General features: G+C 39.7%; 1 protein-coding gene across 3 annotated transcripts in view; it reads left to right on the forward strand.

Annotated features, from left to right (window-relative positions):
- Egfr (epidermal growth factor receptor) overlaps positions 1 to 17,122 on the forward strand; it is a 330,748-nt gene that overhangs the window by 161,319 nt on the left and 152,307 nt on the right. For 2 of the 3 annotated variants that reach the window (XM_083121982.1, XM_083121985.1), the window contains exon 1: positions 11,501 to 11,700. The exons of the other annotated variant lie outside the window; for it this stretch is intronic. Coding sequence is in view for 1 of the 2 variants with exons in the window: in XM_083121985.1 (XP_082978111.1) it covers positions 11,670 to 11,700 (31 nt within the window). In the remaining variant the exon portion in view is untranslated. Of the gene's footprint in view, positions 1 to 11,500; positions 11,701 to 17,122 lie in introns of those variants that run through there. 3 annotated transcript variants of the gene reach the window in all.

A 17,122-nucleotide genomic window follows, 5' to 3' on the forward strand; every position in this document is an offset into this window, starting at 1 on the left:
ACTTTGTCCGCCTGTCATGTCACTTTTTTGGCTCTGAGAGAACCGGCAACCAGTCATTTGTCACGGATTTTTTCTTCTTCAGAGAACACGAGAGGGTTTGAGGATTTGAAGACAAGTGGAGGGGGCGATAAAGGGGGAATAGGACAGAGGGAGCACGCTGGCGTAAAAAAGGTGTGGAGGATGGGAGGTTTTGGTGAGGCACGGGCGAGGTGTGATGGGACTTAATTTGAAAGATGGAATTAAGTCAGTGTTCTTGGTGCAGGCAGATATTGCTAATTGGAAGAAGTGTAGGCTGGGAAAATTTGTCTGTCTTAATGTATCTGATTTATTCTTTCTCGTGCCTCTACCTACATACCAGTGGCGTATCACAACGTGGGTTCAACACCTAGTGTTCGAATTGACAAAAATATGCTGGTTCTCTTTTTGGGATTTTGAAGTGATGTATTATTAAAAGCACAACAGTAAGGAAAAGAGCCGGTCTCCGTGGCGGAGTGATTATCACAGCATGCTACGACGCCAGGGGTCCCGGGTTCGAATCACGGCCTGGGCGGGTGTTCTTTGTGTGTTCAAACTCCAATTTCATCACTCATTCTCAGTGTCGCGATTAGCCATAAGTGGCAGAATAGCGAAGTAAGATAAACCAAATTAATCATGCAAGGAAAATATTTCAAGTGATTCATGTAGGGAGATATACAGGGTGTGGGACACTGAATGATTATAAAGTCAGCGTTTATTAGGACACAGTTAATTTTCAAAATTCAACAGAATGTACAGACATGAATAAGTTTGTCAACGTCTGTTTTCAGTGCTGGTAACGCGAAGCAATGTAATGGAAGACACCAAGAATCATAATTCCGTTCCATATTTGTGCACATTCTCGTTCAGTGGCTGTCTTCAGTTCGTCGACTCTTGCGGGCTTTGTATCGTAAACTGTATGTTTTATGCATCCCTATACAAAAAGTCTAGTGACGTGAGTTCTGGTTAACGCGGAGGGTATTCTTCTGAACCTCTTCGTCCAATCAATCTGTTCGGTACATTTTGCCAAATATCACTCAGAAACCTGCACTCTCCGGTCCGAATCATATAAATCTAGAGGGTGACGTCCACATTCTGGATCTCTTTGAAAAGTGTCTCGATTCGGGATGTGTTTATCACAGTTTTGATGTATCAGTGGGATTTGTCCGGATTGAGGATGTCCTTTAATTGCCTAAGGAAAGACCGTTTTCTTGAGAATTTCGACCTTTAGGAGAAATAGTCCAAATCACCTTGAAAAGACAAAATTTCTTGCCAAAGGTCACACTCATACACATTAATTTGACAAAACGTACGGACACAATATGTTTTATTTTGAACTAACTAATGAACAAGTCAATATAGTATTTGAGTTAAGATTTAATTTAAGAAGAAATGGAAAGTTAATATTAAAGGTCTTTCTTGAAGGAAAACTTTATTCGGGTTTGATTGTGCTAGTCAATGAAAATTTACGAAAAGTAATTAATATAACAGACTTTTAACGCAATTTGCGTTTCCAGGGAACACCGCGGGGAGTTAGTATGTTCCCCAAAAGTTATTATTATTATTATTATTATTGCCTGTAAAGCCATGGAATCCATGTTGTGAATTCATGTTTTCAAAAAGTGTGTTTCTTCTGTTTCAGTCAAATTTTACAATGTAACTCAGTGTCTTTAGACTGTGCCTCAGAGTTATCTTTCCCTCTTCTAGCTTTGTAACAGTGGTTTTGATAGCTTCGTCCAGTTTCACGAACTTCTGTCTTTTATTTAACTGCATGTTGAAATCAGCTTGTATCCTAATAACATCATAGTACTGAGCGTCCCTTGTTAAATGCACCAGGAGCTCCAGAATATTGGGATGATACTTTACTACTTGTTTGTTTAATTTGGAATGCCATACTTCAACCGCATTCGTTCTTCGATGCCGCTCCCCGTAGCAGTTCCACGCATCTCCTATTTCACTATTCTCCAGCCACTGATCTACCATGTAGTCGTTAAATTTCTAGAACCTCTCCTCTGAAGGTGATGCTTCCATTATAGTCAGCCATCTATCTTCAACCAATTAATATGGAATGTGTGTTAAAGCAGCTTACATTCGTATGTGTTTTCTGATTTCCTCGTTTTCCATGTAATCATTAACCATTCCCAACGATTGAACCTTCCGCCACAAGGTGAATTGTATGTAACTGAGCAAATTGTCTCGGACAACTTTTGAAAGTCCCATCACCGAAAAACATTGTTCCTGATCGTAAAGATTCCAGACCACGTTTTGTAGCAAATTCTAGAATTCTATTGGTAGATCCCTCATCGAAGACTAAGAAATCATTCTTGTACGTATCTGGAATTGTAATGTCTTCTCTTCGCTGTGTTAGGCTCGATGCTCCGATACTTGCGTGTCGATACGGCGATGATCGGACCGACGAGAATGCTGGAACTTGGGTGACAAATTCAAGTCCATAGTAGGAAACTGATGACAACTCCTCCTTAAAAATGGATGGTACCCGTGTCAGTTCTTCACGCGCTCTCTTCTTGCACCGTAGAATACATTTTTGTACTTCAATCTTCGCCACGTCCGGAACACAAGTATGTTCGGTCTCTTTTAGAATGATGTCCTCCTCCCCTCGAGTTACCACACTGCCTTTGCAAGAGATGTTTCCAGATGTTGCCATTTTTATACATAGCTTTGAATCGGAATGAACGGCCTTCGTGAACTAGACCAGGGCGACCACGTTCAGTCTTCAAGTAATCCATCTTGTAGCAGGACTCAATCACAAGTGATTAGTCGTCTGAATTTCCATGTAAGTGAAAATCAGATCCAAAATACAGGTCTATGACAGGTTGAGGGAGGGAAGGGGGAGGATGGGGGGTCATAGCGTTCCATTGCTACATGCACGTGCATGTTCAAGCGGTGGAATATCTACCCTATGAGTCACTCCCACTCTAGGGCTCCAGTCAAGAACACATCCTGAGTTAGGACAACCTCAAATCTTTAGCAAACCGGTTCACAGAACACATCCCCAATCGAGACAATTTTCGATGGAATTTCCACAGATCCTGAATCGAGAAATCCTCAGTGTGGTATAAATCATCGAGAGGATGTACTCTTCTTGGAATGTAACTCTTCATTCCAATGCCAGTACTTCAAAATGCAATGGACATTTGATTTGGATATTCCTGTTAACGTGTGAGTTTTGGAACACCCTGTATTTGTATTCCCAGCATTGGTACGAGACCAAGTGGCATACAGTTCTGTGCAAAAGCTCTACTTCACTCGTCCCCATTTCAGAGGAATATATCTGCACCCTTTCTTGCAACCAGACGAGCGTGTCCACATTTTCCGTTCTTGCAGTGCAAAAGCCTCATTATTAGCATGAAAATATTGAATAATCATAATAACAAAAGGGAAAGTATAACGATAATTAAGTACGTCAGGGGTAATCTGAAACCATTACATTGCTATTTCGAGGATTCGTGGGAGCCTTCATTACGCTGATCTTCAAACCGCTCACCTGTGGCGCTGGCGAAGCAATTTCGGCAGCCCCTCTTCTTTCCTATTATCTCGTTCAGATTCATTTTCCGCTCCTCCTACTCTCCTTTTGTCTGCAGTGTGCCAGAACATGAAGATTTATGTTCCGCCAATGATTCAGTCCAATATCACCGTTCGGATTAATTGTTTGTTTTTGTCTTCCAGCAACGAATCTCCTTTCTACATCGCTTTTGTTCGGCTCGTCAGTACTTAACCGTGGACTTCTTGTTGATGAGGCTTCGTTCGCACTGTTATTAATTGCCCTTGTAATATCGCTGCCCTTTGTGATCGAATGTCGCCAAGTGCTACGTTAACCTTCGAAGCGTTATTCTTCTGTTCGGATTTGGAATTCCATCACGTGCCCGTACTGAAATCGATACATCTATGACTTTGCATCGAACAATGAAAATCAAGGCCGTTGCACAATTGTTACTGAAACACTCCATATGGGGCAGTTGTTTCTGATTCAAAGACGTAACCCAGTGCTCGAATTGGTGTCTGTAGAGTTAGAAAACTCCCATATATTTGCTGGATTTTCCTTTCTAGGTCCTACATTTCTATGTATGCTCAACCGTGATTTTCTTATACGTCAATCATTTTCAGAAATATAACTTAATAATTTTTAAAGTGGAGGAAGGTAAAATTGCAGTACTGGCATGTCATTTTTTTGTGAAAAAGAATAGATCTCTTGAATCTGTTAAGCTATATTTATTCAAGATATTTTTACCCACTTATTTGCTTTCAATAAATATAACAGAAAACTAAGACAGGGTGAAAGAAAAAGGAATATAGAGTGAGACGAAGGGGGAGAGAGAGAGAAATGAAAAGAACGACACAGAGAGAGGAGTGTGGGTCTAAGATGGCAGGACAGAAACAATAAATTTTGTTTGTTACAAAAATGGCGTAGTTAGAAACTCCATAAGTATTTTATACCTTTTTATACACTATAACTGAGACCTAAAACATATGAAACAACAACAAAGTGTGGTTGATTTTATAATAATAATTAAAATTCAACTCTTCACGAATTCATAAAAGTTCTGAGACGGAACTCTTCAGGGGACGATACGGTAACTTTGTATCGTAGGGATCCCGAGTGTTTTACCTAAGACAGCCACCCTACCAATGAAATTCCTCCGTCATATTGATGTTCCCATTCCAGCCCTGCTAGTCACTACTGCATAAAGCTTTTCCACTTCTGAATGAGTACAATGAGTATTTGTCTTAGAATTAAATAAATTACAAGCATTTTAACGGAAAACCAACGCACCAATGTATTACAATTAGCCAATAAGCATCAGTTGATTTCATCCGTACTGTATTCAAATACTGGATAAAGAATTTATCTTTGTGTTTGTTCATCTCTTTCATCGTCAATTCACCTTTAGAGGTGGAAAGGCAACATTATTTTTTCCGTGTTTTACATAAATGTACAACATACACACATATATTTAATACGTATTTTAGAACATACTGCAAATAGACACATACCACGAGTATTAGGTAAACGTTCATTAAGTCATCAGAAATGCATTTCTTTCGCTAATGCACATTTTTCTTTATTTTCAGGTAATGTTTTTATTCACACTTGTCCGATAGGCAGCGAGATATTTGTAGCTGGTTGTGGAAAAGTGAGTATCTATTTTCCTTGATATTTCTGAAACAATGTCGAATGCACTAACATGCAGCAGACTTCTACGTACTATATCAATTGTTCGCAGAGATATTAAATGGTAGTTGGTGATTGTTTCTTTTCAGCACTCAAATCTACAATAGAAGGTTGTGAATTTCGAATCTAATTTTTATTGTCCCGTTGTGTGTCTATCAGAGGAAATCATCTGATTAAAAGCATGTCTGTTAAATGAATGTTGCTGTAAGAGGTTAACTTCAGGTAAACGTTAACGATTGTTTTATTTTTCCTCGATTTGTGAAAAACACTGATAAATTTTGGTAGGTAGTAGAGCAGGATGCATAAGTATTACCGAGCTAACTGTCTATCATCACGTTCAATCTCTTGGTTTTACGCAGTGAGACATTCAAGAACTCGAACAACCCTCCAAGCAAGCTGCTGGCAAACACTGCACCAGCATAAGAATCCATTCCTTTAAAACAGGTAAGATCCAGGAGAAGAATACTGAAAATATTCATGGACATTTTACCTAGCAATACTTGCGCATCACACTGTACAATGCAATCCAGCATGTTGATATATTAAGTTAGACTCAATGTTTTCCGGAACATCGGAGCGAAGAAAAATAACTTATGTACATTTTTCATTACTGAAGCTTTAAGAGAACAATGTTTCGTTGTACTTCTGCACATCGTGACCTAGAAAATTCTCTACCTTGACATATTCGAGTACACGGCCAAACAAATTGCAACATTTTCAGCATATATTAAACTCTTGCTTCGCTTAAGCTTATAAATACTACGTAATGGATATTATCTGGCATTAGCACAAGATGGTAATGCGATCTCCTTCTCGCATAGTCACTGTGAAGGAAAAGGGAAAAAAGTAATGAAAAGTTGCCGTCACAGATTCGTTTAATAAAACAGTCATGGAGGTGCAAATAACGTGCAAGAGGGAAGGAATTCCAAGGACTTTATACGCCGGGAAGACTGTACAGAAGTAATAAGTCTTAAGCAGCCCACCAGGGGGCAGAGTTGGAAAATTCCTCTGACAGGGATGTTCCACGTCGACAGGCTAAAAGCCAGAGTAATTCACTGCGTGTTCCCGTGACACAGGCAAGACTTGGCAAAACACTGCGTGGTGTTCGGCTCAATGAAGTAGGTGTCCGTGAGTAGCCGAAGATGTTTCGTCGCTGAAGCAAATTGGAGTGGAAATTGTGTGCAACCCAAAAATCTTTGAAAAATAACACAGCCTCGACGGACGACGATGCTTTTCTTGATCGATTGAGAAACGATTAATGCTCAAGTTAGCGCGGAAGTGGAAGTTTGTGAACATTTTGCAAGAGCAGTTAGTATTAGAAACTTAACTGGAAGTTGCGATGCAACATGGTTTTCTCATGCAACTATCGAGGGAAAATTATGGTTTATGATTTTCATTGTGGTTGTATGGTCAGTACTTGGGTACATATTGCCAACATATACTGACAAAATTCTGGTATACTAGTATTGCCAACAACGAATATAACTAAGCCACTAAAATTCCTCTATTTCACTTCGCCCAAGAAATCGCCATTTCGAAACCCACAAGATGCTGCATATGATCTCTGTCGGTCGCGACAATCTCAATTCTAATAATCTGTTCTCAATCGAAATTCTCATTGTGGGAAGAATTCATTCCGACTTGAGTCATTAATTTGTAGAATTCCATACATGGAATGAACTAACAACCAAAAGCTAATCTCACAGATTGATTATTTTTGATAAAAAAAATCAGATGTTAATATCTTTCCTGTGTTCATGTTGTAAGCTAAAAAAAAAAAATATGGTTTCCTGACTTGTGAAACACACTGCACTTGTTGATTTTGCAATGTGTGCACCGGTCGTAAGTTACCAGAGTTGTACTACAGTATATTATACTGCACCATTTCATAAGACCATGACAAGATTATGCAGAGGAATTCTGTGGAATAAGATCAGGTTGACTCAACGATTTCAAACATTCAAATACGGAACAGCGCAAGACCTTGACAAAACAGGGACGTTCCCGTATTTCACAGGAGGTCTGGATTCTGGAAGCTTTAACTCTAGATTACTGCACTACAGCTAAGCAAATTCAAATATAATCAACATTACAATGACGGTACACTACTAAACCTCAGACAAACAAACGTATTCATTACCTGGTACAGTCCGGCTGCCTTAGCCGAAACCATGGATAGAGGAACGCATGCGCCAACTGGACTTGTTCAGTCAAAATAGGGGTGACGGCAGAAATCACAGACTGAAAACTATAAGCTTTTGTTTGAAGCCGTGCATAGAAGCCTGGGACTAGAAATATGGCGGAGATGCACATTAGAGCTTGTCAAGTTTTCATTTTAGTTAATAAATTATTTGTACTCACTTGTGGAGTGTAATATGTAAAGTTATATATATATATATATATATATATATATATATATATATATACTTTTTAGTAAACTTAGAAATTGCAGTCTTGTATGGTGCAATGACTCACAATCTTCAAAATAGTTCAAGTAGAAATATGAAGGTATGCTCGCCGCCATGCTAGTATCCCCCTCTCTACGAAATTTTGGCTTAAAGTTGACCCATATAAAAAGGCTTACGTTTCCGGTCTGGTACCTGGAGGTCTGTGGCAGCAATGGCTATTTGGGAAGGTAAGGGTTCCGTGAAAATATTTTGCTGTGGAATCATCAATAAAATAAGTTGAGATATGTTTCAAATTATGGAAGGGTTCAGAATGAAAATAAAAGAAGCAAATTCTATATAAACTAAATATCACAGTGTAGTTTGGCTGGTGCTTCTACCTGCTTCCCCTCTCCCGTTTGGAATAGACCTTTCCAGCTAGTTTTGTCTTCCCTGGCTTGGCTGGACTGTAACGTATAAATTACTACTTGAGATCACATGCATAATATTAAATATTGCCAGATTAGATTGATTTGAGTCGGCTTTATGTAACTTCTTTCCTGAAGTATAAAATGAAGTAGAAACCAAAGCGTCAAGACGGAAATTTTTACTTGTGTCGAATTCAAAGTAAGGAGCTGTAATATTTGTCATTTTGCCAATCCAACGATCATCACCCCCACGTTCTTATTAACCTTATACTCACGACAGAATTATACGGCGTGTAATGATGTCCTTGTGTTCGTAACAACAGCTGCAAGAAGTTGCTGGATGCAAAGATAACTGATACTCCCACATTTCCTGTTGTGATTCCTTTTATCAAGAGATAAAAGCATTCAAACGGTTGTAACGGACCATAAATTGTATCCAGGACGTAACTTCAAAGTGCTAACAGTGGACCATCTGCGAAAATTGAATTTTTACTACATAGCGGTGATTTGAGTCTTAAAAACTCCAGCAAGTAAGGAATCTAAAGAAATATGTTTAATTATTGATGCAAACGAACACTTTCGAAAGTATGAACGAGTTTAGGATATGACATTACCACCTGAAGGAGAGAATGTGGAAACCCACCAGCGTCGCCAAGCGGGTGGAAGACGAAGATTATTCGCGGTACGCAACTCGTACGGATAGCATTTTTTCCTATCTTTTGCATTGTTTGCTTTTTATTTTATTATATGTGATATTGCATGAAGTAAAAATTGAATTGAAGTAAATAATTCTACATCTACCTTTTAGCTTGGGGCAGAGATCTAATGCTAAAATCTTCCTTTACGTAAACTAAACTTTTTAGTTCCAGTGTTACAAGCTGGGTAAGGAATCTACTTATCTACGCGATGTAATATTTAAATTATTTGAATGAATGAATAATTTTTACTTCGCGTTTCTGCCACTTTTGGCTAATTGCCAAGATCAGGACGAATGGCGATAATATGAAACAGATGAAGGAACAATCACAAACATACGGACAGCACAAAACATAAACCCCACAGAGGCTTATCCTGGCTACAGGTCTAGACGCCAGAATGCAGGTTGATATTTGGGTGTCTTCAGAAAGGATTAACCCCTAATATTTGATTGAGTTGGTGTTTTAAGTCCACTTTATGCACAATAAAGCTAATCGGGACTGGACCTACAGTTTAAAGTGGGATCCAAACCACTATGTGCCTCCACCGAAAATCGAACCCGGGACCCCTTGCTTGATTACAAGGCGACGATGTATATACTATTTATATAATCTAAAACATCGGATATGAACTTTTCACGCACACCGTTCAGAATATTTACACTATTTAATTTGTTCTATTTACACGTGCTGTCAATGAAGTTCTGGTTCTTTTGCCAGCTTATTTCTGCTGGACAGAGTATCAATTTGCGTCACGCGGGAAATTGTTCCGGCCCTTCTAGTGACATCTATACTCTTTGAACTGAATTAATGCCGCGAGAGAATAACACTGATTTTCTGGAATGCATACTCAAGCGAATTTTCTAGCGAGATATATTTTGGAATGTCGTGAAATAACTTCTACAACGGTTGTAGATTTGGCAGAACATGCTACAGGGAAGTAAGTACATGCACGGCAGACCAGGTTTCAGGAATGGTGGTAAGATTGTGTGTACGAGCCTGCCATTCCCCTTTTTTTCTTTCTTTGTAGGAAACGTGAGCTTCTCGTTACACACCACCCACGTACCTCGAATTGTTGGCTTCAACTTCACGTTTTACGTGCTGCAAGGAGGGCCTCTGTGCTGCCCTCGCGGCAGGGTTGACAACTAAGTCCACAAATCGCCAGACTTTGGCACTCATTCTCTTGCCACAGGTTCAGAAGCTTGTAAATATCTATATACCCAAATTGTCCACCACAACGCTTGTTCACTTTGTTTTACGTAATGTGAAGTATGAAACTGATTGAAACAGAAACTCCCAATGAAACCGACGATAACTTCTGTGCTAGTATCAGTACAATACATATATTCCTTACAAACCACCCAAGATGTATCTGTATTTTTGTTATATAGCGTTACTTTTCTACCAGTGTAGGCGGATCACAACGATAAATACGAGTGGTGTATAGATGAACTGATGAAGCAATCGCTTCTGTGCCCAAGCCGGGACTCGAACCCGGGAACCGACCTCCGTGAGAGAGTGGTGGGTAATGCCTTCATGTATTTCATTATCACTCGTCCTCGTCTTCGCGATTAGTCGAAAGTGGCAGAAAAGCGAAAGAAAGAACTTAGGGAATCAATCGAACTGGGAACTAAAGTTGCGAGATTGAAAATAATGAAAACTAATGAAGACAACTTTCCGACTGTAGTACAGTGGGATCCTTGAGTATTATCGAGCAAATTGTCAATGACTATTTTCATTAATTTTTCTCTTACATCCTATGTGTTTTTAAACGATGGATTTTTATGTATGCTGGTTCAGAAGTTGTCAACAACTTGTTTTGAGTTTTCTTTTAATTCTTGAAGCTCTTATTGGGTGAAATAAAGTGCACGAACATGGTGGACAATTTGCACCGTAATACGCATGGATCCCACTGTACCAGTCAGATCTAAATTTATCCATCGTTATTTTAATTCAATTTCGATTTGTCCTATGCGTTTTTTTCTATATTTAAATCATCACATGGGGCAAACCAACTCCATGAACATTGTACTGAATAAAGTGACTGCACGTAGACTTAAACATACGCGTACCTACAGTTTCATCTCGTACAGTGGGATCCATTAGTATTACCGTGCAGAAGTTGTCACCAGCTTGTTTTGAATTTTCTTTTAATTTTTGGAGCTCTTGTTGGGTCAAATGAAGATCACGAACATGGCGATGGACAATTTGCACGGTAATAGTCATGGATCCCAATGTACAAAACATATCGATGCAAAGGAACCGCTATTGAAATTGGTCGTGGACAATTTGCTTGCTTCTGTATCTTTCAATATCTGCATCTTACAATTGTGTTTCGGCTGGTCATCAAGTAATCCTATCAGTTGCTGCCGAGGAGGGATTTGTGGGGTCGTACCCCCCTCTTGATCCAGCTTTGTAAGGAAAAGATGCACAGAACTGTACACTTCTTACCAGTGGCGGCGATTGGGTTCCGAACCTGGGGGGCAAATACAGTATATTTCCCTTTGTAGATAAGGTTTAGCATAGTGCGGGGGCGAAAGTTGCCCCCCCCCCCTCCTAATCGCCGACACTGCTCCCTACGTTTATACCCTACCCCTTTTGGGGTAAGCCAATGATTCCTATAATCAGGGCTGCTTTGTAACCTTAACCGAAGTGAGATAGTTCCATCACGTGATCCCAGCGCCCGCTGGAGTAGGGCGATCTTTATCCCTACCGTACCGGTAACTTTTATCGTAACATGAGTTAGCCACAGTGTATGCTGGGGGATCCGAGCAAGTGCACGTTTCGCTGTTCATTTGTTTCGTATTCGCGGGCTATCTTACGGAAAGATTAGAAGCAAGGGGTTGTCTGGCGGCCAGCATGGAAGGTTTGAAGAAAAGCACACGAAGAGCAAGTTGATAAAAAAATCTGCACCGACGTCGCATCGAGCAGAGAGTTTCCGAACCAACGATCGTGAATGGAACTGAAGGTGGCGCGCTATTCTGGAGGTATGTCAATTTTGCTCATACTTCAAGCTGTTGTCTCGTATTTTTCTTATTGTGCTATTACATTGTTCGTCATTTTACTGTGTACATTAAGGTAGGGATAGCGTAGCGGTTGAACGGCTTCTGGGTTCGATTCTTTTCAGGTGCATATTTCAGTAGTTCGTATCGCTAAGAATTGAAGGGTCCATCAGCTCATTTGGACATAAATTGGTCCACGTGACGTAATTGAATGAATGATAGATTTAATTAGGTTATTGTACGTCGATTTTCTGCCACTTTTGACTAACCGTGACGATGAAGATGAAATTAATTAAGGGACTCTTACAAACATCCATGCTCAGGTCGGGATTCGAATGCGGGACACCTCTCGTCGTATCGCGCTGTGCTAACCACTCTGCCAGGTGACGTGACGTGAGCAGGTATTTCGTTAACACTTGAGTCTTATTTTGCCTTTTTTTTTTACGTCGCTCTCCTTCCTCTTCAGATCAATCTCAAAAATGAAAACTAATGAAAAGTGACGAACACTCGTACTCAAACTCGGAAACTGTGCTGGTAATATTGTAAGTAGGGGCAGTGTTCTCGCGACAGAACACCAAGTATACTTGGAAGTACCCGCGACTCGAACCCAGGACGCCTGCTACACATTGTCTTAACTTGTGATCCGTATTCCCTACCTCTGAAGAATAGTGTTGTAATATGCCTACATATTATTTACACCGAAGGAATTCAATCTTAGCTTTCAAGTCGAGTTAATATTTTGCTAATTTTATTTTTCACTAGAAGCGAATTCATAGGCGAAGTTTCAGAATTTGCACTACGTCTAAGTAAATTGAGAGAAATCACTATTTCCTCGACTGTGCAGGCAAATATTTGCTTCTCTGAGAAATTAGATAGGGGGTTGGCACAGCGAAGCGCATATGTATATTTGAAAATGTAGGGCAGCGTAGCATGGCTTACTCTTGACTGAAAACTCGCAGTAAAAAGTGTACATCATTTCTCTCGTTTCGAACGCGCCGCCAGATGACAGGTCAATCGATCAAACGAATCACAGTACTGACATTAACTCTAATAACCAGGAATAACGTTAAATGAAACTGGTAAGATTGGTTTCTGTATCGAATTAGAAATGTACTACTAAGTAAAATGTTCGGGTAAAATATTATTTTGTTATTGATATTTAAACGCTCAATTTCTAAATAATAACTAGACGTCGGATTTTAAGTTTTTAACCTATTTTTTCCTTTACAGGTATGTAAGAAATAATAAGTTATGTCAGCGTTTCGTTAAAAAATGCACTGACTGATGAAGTTTTACAGGACATAGAAAATCCTATTTTGCTTTTTAGAACCTATTTTAGGTTTATGCACATAAATCAAGCCCTTTTTTTAGATTTTATATATTTTTAAAGGTTTTACAGGATTTTTATGTCACACAGAGGCATTTGCTTTGTTTGGTCACGAAAAAATTCAATGACGAACGTGTTTGGAACGTACTCTCTGTCGATTTCCCTTCCTCCAAGTCCATGGTGATATTTCAAAGTTCAAATGTCTGGTGCCACTGTTACCTGTACAGTCCAAACTGGTCTGATCTGGGTGGTCTTGCTCACTTTTCGCGTTACTTCGATGCTTTGTGGCATTCACACCTTGCAAACTAACATTTCAGCATTGATATTTGCAGCACTGACTATATTTCTGTTGAAATATAAGATGATCCTCACAGACAAAATTGCAGAGTTTGACTGTGGATTACATGCAAAAAGATTTTTGCGTAGTTATACGGCGAAGAGTGGATTATAATAGCAAATTTCCAATGATAAGTTCTGCCATCGCCGTAGGGTTAGGCAACACACACAACATTATTCAAGATATAGGTGTCCCATTTTCATTGCCGGTGACTATACCTAATCAGCATTTTTCAGGAATTTTGAACTATTTTAAGCTTTTTTGAACCTACTTTAAGATTTTTAGAGCCTAACAAGATTTTTAAGACCTTTTTTAGGTTTTTTCGAACCTATTTTAGGATTTTTAGAGCCTGTTTTAGGAACTTAAAATCACACTTTTTAGAATCTAAAAATCCGAGATCAAGTAATAAGATAGTAGTTTGAAACGATTAGGTAGGTGACTGTAGTGAAAGTGACAACAGGCCTACAGTGATTGTTACCAGTATATTAATAGTATAACAATTGCAATTGTTACACCAGTCATTAAAACTTTCACACTACTGCTGCGACTATTATTATATCCTTGAGGAGATTTTTCTACTCGATACACCAGATTATCTCGCACAATTGTTTTCTTCCTTTCCTTAATTGTTCCGATTTCAGATCATTAATGCATTGAAGTACATTGCCTTTACATATCTTGTTATTACTTTTACTCACTTCAATCATAAAATATCTTTAAACGTTGGAGGGGAGGGAATTTATAATCACGAAGTTTATGTTGGGTAACCTCCAATGTCATTTGGAAATAACTTTTTACTATTTCTTTAAGACAAATATTGGTATATGAAGACCCTTCTCTCAAAAATATAGGTTTTTTGACTTTTTGTCCACAATGAAAGGAACTACGAGAATATGTGGAGCGGGGCCCTACCTTACCTCTGTGAAAAGAACTACGTAAATTTGCAGCAAGGTGTCGACAGCCTAATTGAACCGACTTTCGTAACAACCAACATTTCTTACAACGACGTCACGAATATCTTATTCACACCCGATCTCGGTGGAAGAGTGGTTAGTGTAGCGCGCAACGACGCCAGGCGTCCCGGGTTCGAGTTTCGGCCTCAGTATGGGTGTTCCTTTTGAGTGTCCTTTCGTCGCGATTAGCCAAAAGGACGCTAAAGTAACAAACATCAGATCAAATCAAATCCGAGTAATGAACATACTAAATGCAGCCATGTACTGACCTAAAGACTCACAAGGACAATGGCTAATCGTCTCTTCAGCTCATGTTGGTCAGTGTTGTATCTGTTATCTGAAGCATGTCGAAATGTGGGATATCTACAACACTCGCCGTCAGTCAGCCTTTTGAACGTTTGCTCAGAATGGTGATATCTTCTCTGTTTCTCCAGAAGCTCGGCGACAAAGCTTCAAGTTATCTGAGCAGTGTAAACTTTACCTCTTGGCAGTGAATTCTCAAGATATCTCAGGCGCCTTCTACGCTGACTGGACTCCAAAGTGTCATTTACTCTAGGGAGAGCGAGCGGGAGTCCAATCTTTCGGGGTTGCCTTGAAACCGAAAATTACTTCAAATCGGGCAGGCATTCCTAGCTTAATGGCGGATGGAAGGTGGAGGTGATCACACGTCCTCTGTTACGATTGAGATGGGCGCACCTTATCCTGATCAACCCTTTTCAATTGAAACTTCTCTACTGTAGAATTGACGCAATTATTTCAAGGCAGTGGAAGTGTAAAAATAGCTCTGTACATATCTTCCATAGTACTTGTAGCTTTCTTTGGAACGTTATTGTGTCAAGACCGAAAATTATTGATTTGGTTTATTTTACTTAGGTTTTCTGCCACTTTCGGCTAATCGCGAAGATGTGGACGTAATTGATGAATGAACACTCAACAAACACCCATGCCAAGGCCGGGATTCGAACCCGGGACTTCTGGCATGGTAGCACGCAGTGATAACCACTCCGCCACGGAATTCAGTGAGGCTGGTCGGGAAAGGGCACTTAAGTCAATAAGTGCAATTTTACACCATACAGTTGTTCATTCTTCTAATAGCAAACAATACAGACTCGATATACATGTTGCTGCCCCCTGTGACTGAGTGGTTAGCACGTCTGTTTATGAGTGTTCATTCATCATATCGTCACACATCTCCATCTTCGCATATTAGCCAAAATTGGCACAAAAAGCGAAGTAAAATAAAGCAAATCAATCAATCAATCAAACCGAACACAGTATGATAGAAAAATGATTTGCAATATGGACAAAATAAGCATAAATCAACTTCTAAGGGTTAATTTGTGTTCCCCAAGACTAAATATTCGAAATCAGGATGGAGGATGCAAGTAACCATGAAGGGGGATAAGTCTTTCTCATCCCCCTTTACAAATGCCACTTACCTACTTTCTTTGGCGTAACCAGGTGTGGATTTTATTGTATTTGAGAGTCAGATACCAGAAGGAATTCTTCCTTCATCACTCGTTGAGAATCTTCTCAAGGATGATGCAAAAATCAGGTCCAGCAAGCTTCTCCCCCCCCTCCCCCAATCTCACCCGCTTTTCCTTCTTGTTCAACGTTCTTTTTCTTCTTTTTAATTTCTTGCTGAAGAGTCTGTGATGGCTGCAGAGGCCAAGGGTGGCTTGGCGGACCTTGGACCGCAATTTCTTCTCAACCAAGAAAGTTTTCGCACTACGTGACGTGATTCTTCATCGCTCTTGATAGCGAGTTTTCTGCAAATATGCGGGCACTTCCCTCCCGTCCTGACATTCCTTTACACCGGGGTGGGTAATTCGAGGGAAATTTTTGAAGCGAATGGGAGAAAGGGGTTTAAATGTTTTCAAGTAGTTGATATCTTCGCTTGGTTTCTAAACTTGAGCTTCGGCAATGAATGTCCAGCACGTTACGACGCCAGGGTTCCCGGGTTCGATTCCCCGACCTGTACATGAATGTCCTTTGTGAGTGTCCCTTCATCAATTTCATCATATCATCACTCATCCTAATCGTCGCGATTAGCCAAAAGTGGCAGAAAAGCGAAGTAAAGTAAACTGAATCGATCAACTATCTTCATAGGAGTACTTTTCTTGTTAATTTTTAGTCCCGAAACATTTTGTTCTAATTAATTTTATGTAGGTTATTAGTTGTTTATTAAGTTCAAATAAAAGTATTTGACAATTCTTTCAGAAGAGGTCCGGGCTCCGTCTTGATACGCCTCTGGAACAAAATTTACATTCTAACCCAATGTAACTTTCAACGAGACGAAATTATCACGCAGTAAGCCTGATGTCGTCTCGACAAATCAATAAGTCTGTGGTTTATCTCATTTCGATTTTAAATTTCAGTCTGTCTTGGTACCATTTCCAGAGTAGGCTACACTAGAAGATAAATTATAAACGTGTCTTTTGGATAGAAATGAATTTCCCTTTGCTGATCGCCATACTTGAAAAGTATGATGCAATGGGAATATTAGGAACAATGCTCTATCATATACAGAGAAGGTTTGCAGTCGTGTACAAATTCACAATACTCCCTCTTTCAGTCACGTGCGCACGAAGAATGACTCGATAGTATGCTCTACTCCCAAACACACGAATCCTCGTTTGAAGTCTCCCGCCACGGTTTATGATGGAAAAGCTCAAATATTTGACGAAGATCGGACGAAAAATTTTTCTGCCAAGTTTTACATCTGTACCACGAAGGATCACGAAAGTCTTTGCTCATGCAGCTTCACCTGCTTAAACAAGTCCAACCATT

Source organism: Lepisma saccharinum, chromosome 5 (assembly GCF_977018435.1).
Source record: "Lepisma saccharinum chromosome 5, izLepSacc3.1, whole genome shotgun sequence".
In the NCBI taxonomy this organism is placed as follows: domain Eukaryota; kingdom Metazoa; phylum Arthropoda; class Insecta; order Zygentoma; family Lepismatidae; genus Lepisma; species Lepisma saccharinum.